The 12842-nt window shown below is 49.3% G+C and overlaps 3 protein-coding genes across 3 annotated transcripts; all 3 read left to right on the top strand.

Annotated features, from left to right (window-relative positions):
* The first annotated feature begins 1023 nt into the window (after positions 1 to 1023).
* On the top strand, positions 1024 to 2738 carry LOC132464243 (small integral membrane protein 29-like). Its single transcript, XM_060060530.1, has 4 exons — positions 1024 to 1662; positions 1817 to 1842; positions 2059 to 2161; positions 2440 to 2738. Exons 1-4 carry the CDS (start codon positions 1543 to 1545, stop codon positions 2485 to 2487), a joined length of 297 nt encoding a protein of 98 aa, XP_059916513.1. The 5' UTR covers positions 1024 to 1542; the 3' UTR covers positions 2488 to 2738.
* A 1149-nt stretch (positions 2739 to 3887) lies between these two features.
* LOC132464237 (protein Bouncer-like) lies at positions 3888 to 5072 on the top strand. Its single transcript, XM_060060526.1, has 2 exons — positions 3888 to 4021; positions 4138 to 5072. Exons 1-2 carry the CDS (start codon positions 3999 to 4001, stop codon positions 4637 to 4639), a joined length of 525 nt encoding a protein of 174 aa, XP_059916509.1. The 5' UTR covers positions 3888 to 3998; the 3' UTR covers positions 4640 to 5072.
* Positions 5073 to 5267: 195 nt separating this feature from the next.
* bncr (bouncer) lies at positions 5268 to 6043 on the top strand (the record flags this gene model as incomplete). Its single annotated transcript, XM_060060531.1, has 1 exon — positions 5268 to 6043. A coding segment is annotated over one exon (507 nt), but the record flags the coding sequence as incomplete, so codon positions are not given.
* Positions 6044 to 12842: the final 6799 nt, after the last annotated feature.

Raw genomic sequence — 12842 nt, 5'->3', positions numbered from 1 at the left:
CTCCCTGTAGCCGTCAACAACACTCCCCCTGCTGGCGAAGACAGCGAAACACAAGCACCGCATGTTCACTTCTCCGCTGCCAAGCAAAGATAGATAGAAAGATTTGAATGCTACAAATTTTTTAATAGTATTTACCACATCTGGGTCTGTTTGCATTGTGTAGCGTTGTTGAGGATTGTCTTGACTGGTGGCCATTTTGGATCTATTACCCTGACCTTTCACCTCGCGGGGGACGCAAAGGTTATAAATAAACCACAGGAAGACATAACTGAGGGCCGGGACAAAACGCAGACGCAGATGTGCTTCCACCCAACAGCTTTGTGCTGTGTGGTGGATGCGGGGATTCTCCCTCACACAATGGGTGATTATGTTGATGGACACTAAATATACTACGTGGTGGACGATTTTATCTAAAGAGTCTTCCATAGCCCTGAGGCAGATACAGTAATAGCAGGTGCCAGGGGGAGGGCCAAGAGGTATTTGAACCCCCAACCCTGCTACCATTAATAACATTAATACTAATACTATTTAACATTCGTTGATGCGCTAATAAGCATTGTTATATATAGCGTTAGCATTTTAACATAACAGTTAACTAATGCTTTAGTAATCATTAACGTGTGGTGTTTATGCCTAATAATGGAGTTCATGTTGAAAAAGGTTATGGTGTTCCATGTCAACTATCAAATCAATTTATACATTACTTAGAACCATTTGGGTTAACCCTTACTCTAAAAAACAATGTTCTTTCATAAATAGTCAACCCTTTCCTTATGCCAAATAATATTGATTATTACGGCATTAACTCATTTTAATTAATAGCACATTCATGTCCTCTTTATGGTAACCGGTTAACCGGTTTCCGGAAAACGCACAGTGAGGCGTTTCGACCACGAGGAGCGGGTAGACCTCATCCACTCCTCGCTCTGGAATGCCATCCATCGAGTTGAGGTATTTAACAGCTGGCTCTGGCGCGCGCTCTCGCTCTCTCTCGCTCTCGCTCTCGCTCTCTCTCTCTCTCTCTCTCTCTCTCTCTCTCTCTCTCTCTCTCTCTCTCTCTCTCTCCCCTTTTGTGTTCAGTGTTCTTCACGTACAGTTACGTCAACCTCGGCTACGTATGGCTTCTTCTTATCACACCCTGCGAGTCTGACTCATGTTCAGGTAAGCGTTCGCTAGAGCTGTAGTGAAGAGATTGATACGTCTTACAGTAACCACCTCCCTCCGAGGAGGAGGAAGTTCCCCAGCGCTCTGCCAGTATCACTGCAGTCCCCGCTCGAGTGGGTTCCGTACTTCCTGTCAGTCGACTCGTCTCAAGCCACAGCAGGCAGCAACGACACACAGAGCTCTTAACGCGGCGGTGTTACTCCGTCTCGGAAAAGTTTGAGTTCAGCGACCCCGCCGCCAGCACCAGTACCGCCACCACCACCAGCGCCACCGACGCCACCAGGATCCCACAACAAAGCGGGTGTCTTCACCCAACCAGCCGACCCCCGTGTGAACTGAGCTCTGGAGCGGAGGGGATGGGAACGCGCGGTGCAGGACATGGGGCTGACCGCCAACGCCACCGGCCCCGACCCTTCACCCCGAGGGACCCTTCATCCTGTTTACCTCGTCGTGGCCGCCGTGCTGCTGGCCAGCATGCTGGTCTGTCTGATGGCCGTGGTGAGGAGATCACGTCTTTTTATGGGTCATAACGGTGCCAAGTTCACTTGGCACCTCACCTTTCATTTCCTTTCTCACAAGTTCAGACCTGTCCCTACTGCCTCTGTTGCATTATTATCTTAACCTTAATCCATTCTCATACTTTCTCTTACAGGCGATTTACTTCAGGCGGAGAGCAAGGTACCGTAACAAACGTATATTCTATGTCTATATAATACACACATATGAAACCTAGAAACCTATTTTCCACCGATTCAATAATGAACACCTTTAAACTGGATGATGAGCTCCTCTTTACGAGTGGAGCTGTGGGGTTGGGTCCACATTGACCTGTGGTGTGACTCTGACCTGTGACTGACCCTTGGTGTCTTCAACACGTGTTCTTCTGGGCTCCAGGCTCGATCAGCTACGTCACAGGCTCCTTCCTCTCTACACCTACGACCCAGCCGAGCAGGAGGAAGACTGGGGAGAAGAGGATGAGGAAGAGGAGCGGCTGGAAGTTAGCAAACCGTTTCTTAACATATGCATGACCTATATGATGCTTCATTCCCCATACACTTTAAACGTGGGGAGGAATTTATGTAATCATCAAAGCCATGCTTCTAAGGAACATGAAACATTATGTTTTTGAATTTGATCCCATGTTGAGTAGAATGGATGTCTCCCTATCTTTGAGAATATACATTTGAAATATATCCAATATATCCCCTTCTTTTGATAATTTTGCTGAATTGAGATCCTAACTGAAGTTTCACCATTCTGTCCTAACCCCGGCAGGAATCCTTGTTGAAGAAGAGACAGCTGGCCTTTACAAAGGAGGAATGAGTCCAGGACAGAGAACACAGCAATGTTTTACTCCATTTAAGACATTCTATTTTGTTACACAAAATAAATTATTTATTTTATTTAAGAGAATGGCCAACCGGCTATAGATGTATGTATAATGCTTTTACATTACATTTAACATTTCACATGTAGTGATTTGTGTCGATATTGTGCTTTGGTGACCCATGGTGGTATTATGTATAATGTATTCAATATTCTTATTTTTCAATAAAAAAAACAAAAAGATTAAATCAGTTCAATTTCCTAATTGAAATCCCATGTTAAATATCTGTGTACAGACGAAAATTAATGATTATGATAAACGGATTTCGAGAAATCCCCTGTTGTAACTAATTGCTGGACTGTACCACTGTACCACAGCACAGGGGGATTCCTGCTGGCATAGACTCAGCCAGCAATGTTGTCCACAACCAAGACATACAACTTCAAAAACCTACCGTATTATTTTACACACACACACACACACACCCACCTCTGTTGCCGGAACCTTCTTGCTGCTCAGCGATGTTTGTAAGCACCAATATGTGATGGGTGCCAGTATTGATACCATGCTTTCCGCTGCCTCAATACCTACCTCATGTTTCTACCTGACAGTTACTTGCTGACTAGGAAAGGATTCAGGTGAGGAAAGGGTGACCCTACACATTCATGAAGGTCACGTTTAGAGTTCACTATGGGGCTCTTCAATAAATGAGTTGGAGAATGGAAGGTAACTTTTAACAGGACGATGGTTAGTGAAGAGTTTTGGGCAACATGTTACTCCTGGGGAATAAACTATTATCCCCCCCCCATGGCTTCGTGCTGTCTCTCGACCTCAGGGCCACCCAGTTCCGTTGGATCCAGAAGGAGGGGCAGGGGGAGCAGCTGGGGTGTGGACCACCTGTACATCGGGGAGGCCTACCCCGGCCTCGGCTACTGCACCAGCGGGCTACTTTTTTGCATTCTAGTATCCTTCTCAGTTTTCCTTATTAATGTAATGTGATGATGTGTTGACCTGCCAAGGGACTACAGAGGAAATTTTGCTTTTTTAATAACTGATGCATTCACATTTTGAGGGTAAACTAAAAATGTCAATTGATGTGCATTGTCCCTTTTAAATAAATAAATGTCATGGGACCTTTAACTTTTGAATTGAATAATAGACAATTGAACTGATTCACATATATAGTTATTTTCCTTTTCGAGTAGCCTAGATCAATTATCAACTTGAATATTGAACACAATTTCCAATGTTTAATGTACCACCATGGGTAAAAAACAACAATAATTTAACATTCTGGCTAGAAAATCGAATTGATAATTGATAAGCATTACACTGACCTAACAGCAGAGGGCACTGCAATCTCATCTTCATTCCCCGTTGCTTAAAGTAAATGATTTAATTTCATTACGTGGCAATAAGGACAGAGCCAGCTGTGGGGAATTAGTAATCAGGATGTTCTTAATGAGCTCCATCTTCAGGAGGTCAGACTCCGAAAGCCCAACACAAGATGGAGTCACAGCGAAAACAGAGGTAATAACGAAACTAATTATATAGTAAATCTAGGTGGATAGTCTCCGTGTGTGTTTTATGTCTGTGCGTGTTTTATGTGCATGCGTGTTTTTATATGCGTGTGTGTTATATTTCAGTCGTCTGGGCTGGTACCTCGCCTCGCTACTCCTTGTACCGCTCCTGGTTCTCCCCGGCCTGTGCTTGGACACGCTGCTGTGCAACTACTGCCCCCTGCAGCACAAGGGCCAATCCTGCCCCGATGTCACCACCACCACCACCACCAGGTGCCTGGCCGACGAGCGCTGCGCCAGCTCCTGGGGCCGATTCGGAAGCCTCCACGTCCTTTCCGCTCAGGGCTGCATGACGGATGTGCTGTGCGGGACCCACGAGTTTCTAAGATACCGGGGGATTCGGTACAACGTGAGCCACGCATGCTGCTGCGAGGACCGCTGCAACCTTGCGCCCCGGCCGGAGAGCGCCCTGTCTGCTCTGCTGGGGCTGATCGCCCACAAACTAGAGGGTATCAACTTTGGGAACTTGACGAGGAACGTCATCGCCGAGGTGCCCTCGGATTCGTGCATCAATTATACGTCATCGAGGGGCCAGACGAGGGGTGACGTCTTTGATACATTGAGTTAATGACGTCCCCCTAGAAGGAGGAGTCTCTTATCCAAGGACGCTCTCCTGACTTCGCCTAGAAACACGCACTGTTGTAAAATGAATTTAATGTCTTCATTAAGTCATGAAAATATTTGAAAATCTCTAAGTTAGTGTGCGCTTATTGTAATCCAGAGAGGTAAAGATGGCTTGTTAACCATTTTCCTGGTAAATGCAATTAAATAATATTACAAATGTTGGCAGTCTTTGTCTTGTAGCACACACACAATAAAGGTAGGCATTACAGAACCGATCTTTGATTGGTTAAACTGCACCAATTTCCCCTGCAGGTGTGTCTGAGTTCAGAAGGTGTGGCCTTTAGAGAGTCGATGTATGTCCTTCATCCATCATCAGCTCAGACTGGAAACTTGTCTATTATTGTGGGGGTTACATTTTAAACAGAATGAGCAGGTGAGATGCCATGTCAATTTTGTGCTGTTAAATTATTGTATTTCCCAGCACGTGCATGTAGTGCTGCTGCTGCCTTCATCAATGAACATGCTGAACACCTGTGCTGCAGCATTAACGTAGACAGGGACTTAAACTACACATAATCTATAGCCATTGGGTTTCACCAAAAACTATCTGAACCCCAAGCAGGGAGTGAACAAGTAACCCCAAACCGGCCACGTCAGGAGTTACCCAATACATTTCTATCCGAGTCGACTGGACTTCTCTCTTCAAAGCTAGCTGTTCCTCTCCTTCCTCCCCCTGTAGGCTGCGAGTGTCCTCGGCGCTGAGGGTCGCCCTGCTATGTGTGTGGTTGCTCCCAGCCCCCCTGTGGTGCGACAACCTACGCTGCTTCTACAGCCCCCTGCAGGACCGGGAGCAGGAGGCCGAGTCCGAGCTGGTGGTCACCGCGTGCCCCCAACGCGAGTTCTGCTTCAAGGGGGTCGGTCACTACGGCAACCGCAGCGCGCTGACCATCCGAGGCTGCATGGAGAATGAGAGCTGCTACCAAGTGCACGTCATCCGCCTCAAAGGGACGGAGTACGTCCTGAGCTTCAACTGCTGCCCCTGGCCCTATTGCAACGCCGCACCCCCGGCCGCCCCGTCCCGATATCTGGTGCTCACGCCGGCCGCGGTGCTGCTGGGTTTGGCGGTGGTGCGTTTGTGAATAGAGTCTGTTTTTACTGATGCGTTGCAATGCAATGCATGTGTTTTTATGAAGGGATTTTTTTTTGGAGATGATGGACTCGAGAGCCAATGTCTTTCTGTGTTCGACTCAACATTGGTTAGTGTTGACGGCCGAACTGACTCAGTGAATGTGCCCGGTCTTACAAAACCGAGGCAGTTTTCAATGTGTCCAGTAGATAAATGATGCGTGTATGAAGCACTGTTTTAATATATACAAATAAATAATTTAATAAATACAGTATAAATATACTGCCTGATCTATTTTTTGACCGACACACACACATGATTCGCCAGCACTTCTAAGCACGCTTAAGTCAGAGAAAGTATAAGTCATAAGTTCATAACCTCTAAGGACACACACACACACACACACACACACACACACACACACACACACACACACACACACACACACACACACACACACACACACACACACACGCATGCACACACACACACACACACACACACACACAGAGTAGACAGGGCTGGGTCGGTGTATACAGTATGAGGTTTGGGCAGTTCTTTATTTTCCCTTTTATAAGGCTGCTGGGTCTCCCCATAGTGGATATAGATATATATATACAGGAGATTGTTGCTATACTGGAGTTACACTGAGGGCAGAGGGTCCATATTACACAGACTTCAAAAACAACACGAACAGAACCTCACCTCCAGGTATCAGAAATTGGCAGAGAGAGAGAGGTGGGGTCGGGAAACAGCACAAGAGAAAAAGAGAGAGGGGAGAGATGTCACAGTCTTGACACGACCGCCTAATAACTTAACACTGGAAAATAACATACAGGTTTTTCACGCACAGTGCATTTTAAATAGGTTACGTGGAGAGCCATTTACCATAAATATCTGTATTTTTCGGGAACCAACATATATAAAAAAAAATAGAAAAACAAAAACAATATTCAGTCTTTTATTTTTCCTTCTTGTTTTTCTTCGAACTCTTCTCCTCTCTCTCGTGAATCGTCCATCCGGTTCGTCCCCTCGCGGGAGGTCAGGCGGGGGGAAGGGGGGGGAGAGGTCGCATCAGGCCCCCCCCCCCGCCCCCCCTCCCCCTCCCCTACCTCCATCCATCTAGCGTGAACAAGGAACAGAGAACAGAGCCCAGCAACCCCACCTCTCCCTCCCCCCTCCCTCCCCCTCTCCCTCCCTCCCCTCCCATCAAAGTAGATGAATTAGTAGAAAACGAACAAACGAATGGAAATGCAACAGCACAGTCAACTCATCACAAACTGAACCCACAGACACACAGAACAGCAAGAACACCGTACTCGTTTCTTTAGCTTTTTTTTTTTTTGGACTTTTTTTTTCTCTTTCTTTTTGTTTAATCCGTTAGCGTCTTCGGCTAGCCGCGTAGCTTCCTCCTCGTCAGGGTCTGTATCGTATCGGGGTGGTGGGGTCTTGCTCCCGGCATACTGGTACTGGTTTGGGGGGGTCGGGGGGTGGAGGTGTGGGTGGGGGTCAGGGTTGGGCGCGGGGTCCTCTCTCCTGGGCGGGCGGCTCAGTGGAGCTGCGGGGGCGGGCGGCGGCGCCCTGATCGGGCCGACGTCTCGTTTAATATCGCTGGGGCTTCACAGTGTGGCAAGAGGACGTGGAGGAGGAGGAGGCGGAGGAGGTGGTGGTGGTGGAGGAGGCGTGGGGGTGATGGAGGAGGAGGAGGAGGAGGAGGGAGTTGGGGTGTGACAAGGGACAGAGCCAGCGGAGGCGGCTTCACAACTGGGAACAGGAATCAGAACAACCAACAGCAAATCATTATAAAACAACCGGATACCGCAAAGGTCCATGAATCAAAAAAACTGAACGACCAAAACAAAGAATCCATAATAACAAAATGGCTGCCTTTGCCGCTCCTTCCTTCCAAGTCTTCCCGCCAAATGCGTGTGTTTGGGGAAGGCCTTGATTGGCTGCAGTGTAAACCAAATGAATGACCAGTATCTTAGAATGGGTGGATAGGTAGGTCGGTAGGTAGGTAGGTAGGGTAGGGTAGGGTAGGGTAGGTTGGTCTAAGGCTGACTGGAATCCACTTGCGGCTGGGACTCAACAGGGCAACGTGTTGTCAGGGGGAGCGGGAGGATGGAGTGTGATTGGCAGGTCAGAGGAAGCCAATCCCTTTCTCAGCACAGGCCTAGGCATGCAGTCGCAGTGCCCGCCTCTTACGGCTGTAGTAGTGACGCAGGCCGGTCTGTCTGGCAAAGTTCATCATGTAGGTTTGCTTGCGCGTGCTACAGGGATGCAAAGACAGTGGGACAAAAGAGTGGGAAACAGAGGGCAAAAAAAGAGAAGAGAACGGGATTAAGCATTAGTGAGCAAGTGAAGATCACCAGGCCTTCTCATGCACACACACACACACCCGCGCACGCACACACGCACACACTTCCTAGTCACATTTGCCCAGATGCAGCTGCCATTCAGCAGAGTCCATGCCGGACAACAGTGCATTAGGGTTACAACCGTGACCTCACACACACACACTCAACACACTGGTATGGTTAGTTTGACCGGGCTGGGGGGGGGGGGGGTTAGGGGGGCTATGGGGGGCTTGGAGAGTAAATAACACGGGAGCCACCAGGGCGCTACTCTACACGGGGGTGCAGACGATATGAGAGGCAGCCGAACGTGGTTGAGTGTGGTTGTCTAGGTAGCTAGGACACATCTCCTATGGTAGGAAAACAGACCCACGTATCACGGGACGAGACACACATGGGACGAGGACGTCTATGCCAGACAATGGGGGGGTGGGGGTGACAGGGAGGTGGGTGGGGAGGAGGGGAGGGGGGGTACAGCTCTGATGTACCCCTGTCAGAGTGCTTGAGGTCAGGAAGTTGGGGGGGGGGGGGGGGGGGGGGGGGGTCAGAGTTGGAAAAAAACAGCCAAATAGAAAGAGAGAGAGAGAGACAGATTGGGATGGAGACAGAGAGGGGATTCCAAAAACCGAGAGACAAACAGAGAAGAGAAGCTGCAAAGGTCGCTCTTGCTTAGCCTGTTCATTTGCTTCTTCCATCCAGCAGGGCGGTGCCAGTGAGCCAGGAGTGCAGCCAGGGCAGGCAGGGATCTCTGCGAAGCGGGGGCGGGTGGTGGGGTGGTGGGTTGGTTGATGGGGGGGGGGGCTGGAGAGCTGTTTGTGTGTGTGTGTGTATGGGTAGGGGTGGTGGTGGTGGGGGTGGTGGTGGTGGGGTTAGCGTGGGCGGGTGGATGTGTGAACGGCAGATGGAAGGGATTGGAACTGGTCAAAGTGGGACGCCTGCGATTCTGCGTGTGTGTTTGGGCCTGCGCGTTTCTGCATGTGTGTGTGTGTGTGTGTGTGTTAGTGTGTTTCTGCGTGCATGTGTCTGCGTGGGGGCCTGTGTGTTTCTGCATGTGTGCGTGTGTGTGTCAGTGTGTTTCTGCGTGTATATGTGTGTGTGCTTGTCGATGGCGTTGGACTGTGGGCGGGCAGGTGGCCGTGTGTTGGGGGGCCGTGGCGGGGGTCTTCCTGGCTGGGGGTCAAGGCCTAGCCTCTTGACAGCCTTAGTGGAGGAGGATGGAGGCATGGAGCAGTAGTGGGTCCACACAGAGCCATGCAGGGGCGCCCACCGCCCCGCTCGGCTCTCGTCTGGGGGCACTAGCACGCTAGTTGTACGTCAGTAGTATGCTAGTAGCATGCTAGTATTTAGTAGTGTGTCAGTAGTTTGTCAGTATTATTTCAGTAGTGTGTCAGTAGTAAGTCAGTGGTTAGTGGTATGCTAGTGGTAGACTTTTAGTATGACAGTAGTATGCTAGTAGTATGCCAGTAGTACGCTAGTAGTATGTCAGTAGTATGCTAGTAGTATGCCAGTAGTACGCTAGTAGTATATGTCAGTAGTATGCTAGTAGTATGTCAGCAGTATGCTAGTAGTATGTCAGTAGTATGCTAGTTGTATGTCAGTAGTATGCTACTGGTATGGTATGCTAGTTGTATGTCAGTAGTATGCTACTGGTATGGTATGCTAGTTGTATGGCAGTAGTATGCTACTGGTAAGGTATGCTAGTTGTATGTCAGTAGTATGTCAGTATGATCCCAGTAGGATGTCGGTAGGGCGTTACTAATATGTCAGTGCTGGATCCAGCTGTTAATGCTGGGTTTTGATTTCCCAGGCAGCTATAGCTTCATTTACGCTACGGTAAAATGTTCTCATGAGCCGCCAACAAACATTGAAATAGTGACAGATTACATCACACATATACACACGCAAACACAACAATTTAAGTTGTTTCAGTGTTGATACACCAGCATAGCATGACAACAACAAAATTGTATTTTGAAACCTAATCTCGAATGGATACTCATTAACTCTTGTTAGTGTTTGTTAACTCTTTGTTAATGCTTGAACTTTGGAGTTAATCTAAATATATGGTCGGTGTGTTTGTGTTTCCTGTGCTGGCCTGCCTGCCTATAGCCTGAGAGCGGACTGATGTGACAGTGTGGAGCAGTGGTTCCCAACCTGTGGGTCGTGACCCAACTTTGGGTCCCCCGATATGGAGCTGGGTTCACAGGGATGGCTGCTTAGCCATTGATATTTGATGATACATTTTTGTCTCATAGGTGATATACCTGAACGGACTGCCTAGTGATTGATAGCCTCGAGCAAGCACTTAGTGTGCAGTACAGCGATGTGATTACGTCCACCGGGACATTGATTTTAAACGAAAGCAAAAGTTGAGGCCGCAAACATTTTCAGCGCTAGAAATGGAGTCACAGGCCAACAGGTTGGAACCCACATGGGTAGAGTATGGGGCTGGTGGTACGGCGACAGCAGGACGATATATATAGAGGATAGTGGTGGTGGTGCTACTGCTGCTGCTGGTGACTTGGTGGTGTGAGGGTAAGCAAGAGGGAGGAGCGCTTTGCAGTGCGATGGGTTCAGAGGAGGGTGGTGGTGGTGGTGGTGGGGTTAGGTGGATGGTAGACTGGGTGGTGGTGGGTGTTGGTCGATGGTAGAGTTGGGTGGGGGTCAGGGGTCAGGGAGGGAGGGGGGGGGGGGGGCTGCATTCAGGGGGAGGCGGAGAACTTACCTGACGCTACAGCCATGCCAGAGGGAGCAGAATACAGAAGAGAGCAGAGGTTAGAGGGCGAGAGGGGCGGGGCAGGAGGTGGAGGGGGCAGCTGTCTCGCAGAAAGGTCAGGGGGGGCAGAGACCCAGGCCTGGGGGGTTGGACCAGGGTGGTAGGGAGGGCAGGGGCCCAGAGAGAGAGGGGAGAGGGGAGAGAGACGGTCAAGGGAGAAAGAGCCAGTATCAGAGACAAGGAGGAGAGAGAGATGGTGATAGAGAGAGAGAGATAAAGAGAGAGTGATAAAGAGATGGTGATGGAGAGAGAGAGAGATAAAGAGAGAGTGATAAAGAGATGGTGATGGAGAGAGAGAGAGATAGAGAGAAAGTGATAAAGAGATGGTGATGGAGAGAGAAAGAGATAGAGAGAAAGTGATAAAGTGATGGTGTAAGAGAGATATAAAGAGATGGTGATAGAGAGAGAGAGAGAGAGAGAGAGAGAGAGAGAGAGAGAGAGAGAGAGAGAGAGAGAGAGAGAGAGAGAGAGAGAGAGAGAGAGATATTGTGATGGAGGGAGGGAAAGAAGAAAGAGAGTGAGAGACAGACAAGTTGGAAAATATAAGGATAAGGAAAGGGTAGTAAAAACATGAGGAACCAGTGAAAGGGGAGGAGCATGAGAGTGGACAGTGAAGACACGGAGAGAACATCATACACCATCCCAGGTGGAGGAAGAGAGGGAGGAGAGGGAAGAGGAGATGCAGCAGCTCCATCCATCGGTGGCCAGTGTTGGAGAGACGGTAATAGGGAAGGAAGGAAGGGAAGGAGGGAGGTAGAAAGGGATGGGAGAGGAGTATCGAGTAAAATGCCGGACCATGGAAGGAGGGCGAGCAAAGTGAGGTCACATGACCAGCGGGTGACCACATGATCAACCCAGGTGGTGTCACAAGCAGGGAGGGGACAGCGAGAGAAAAGGTGGAGCAGGGAGCGGGAGTGAGAGGAGGAGTGGTGAACAGAGAGAGAAAACAAGAAACACAGAAGAGTGAGAAAACACGCTCCCTTTTCAGCAGTGCATGAAAATCATGTGAGAGAGAGAGAGAGAGAGAGAGAGAGAGAGAGAGAGAGAGAGAGAGAGAGAAAGAGATAGAGCCAGAATGCGAGCAAGAGCGAGAATCAGGCGAGAAGGAGAAAGCGCAAGAGAGCGAGAGTGAGAGTGAGAGCGCGATAGGGAGAGAGAGCGAGATCGAGAGGTCGTGGGGCAGGGCAGCTCAGCTTTGGCCCTCACGGAGCAGTGTGTTATGGTTCTGCCTGTGTGGGTCTATTTGAGCGAGACATCTGTGTCAGTGTCTGTGTGCGGCTCTGTAAATAGTCTGTGTCGCTTCACTGGCGGCTGGGTGCATCACATGACTTGATGAAGCATTTGGAATGCATTGGGCACAAGCCCGGATGAACGATAAGCAACATGAATAAAACATTGCTCTGATACCCACAGCCACATGCAGGGGAATGCATTCAGAATGCCCTACGGCGTCGTCATGTAAAGATTATGGATAGTTAGTGTGATGATGTAGATATGCAGATACATGGCACATCCGTGGCATCCCACAAGCAAATTGTATCTCCAATTTGACTGAGGGTTGAAGGCATCCATTTGATTAGAATTTCTACCACGTTTGACGGGAATTGCTTCCAACTCGATTACAATTGATGCACCGGTCTGTGTTCTGTGCACAAATTGGAGATACACTGTGCAACACTTTGCAGAAATGCCACATTGCTGACGGCAGCTGTATGCGAAGCAGCCATCCACACACAGAGCAGCGTTAAACTGTATGATCCTTTGCCTCTTTGACCTCAACAGAGCGACCTCGCAACACTCACTGTTCGGCGGCTGCAGGCAGCGATCTGCGGCTGGCCGCGCGTAGGACAACCAATGGGAACGCCTCGTTTCTGATCTATTCGCTCGAGCTGGTGGGACTAGGCTGCCGGCCAGGGCCCGCCCAGGTGGGGAGGGGTGTGGCTAGTGGGGG

This window comes from Gadus macrocephalus, chromosome 9, assembly GCF_031168955.1.
Source record: "Gadus macrocephalus chromosome 9, ASM3116895v1".
NCBI lineage: Eukaryota > Metazoa > Chordata > Actinopteri > Gadiformes > Gadidae > Gadus > Gadus macrocephalus.
The sequence above is the reverse complement of the archived record's forward strand: the minus strand, read 5'-3'. Positions and strand labels throughout refer to the sequence as shown.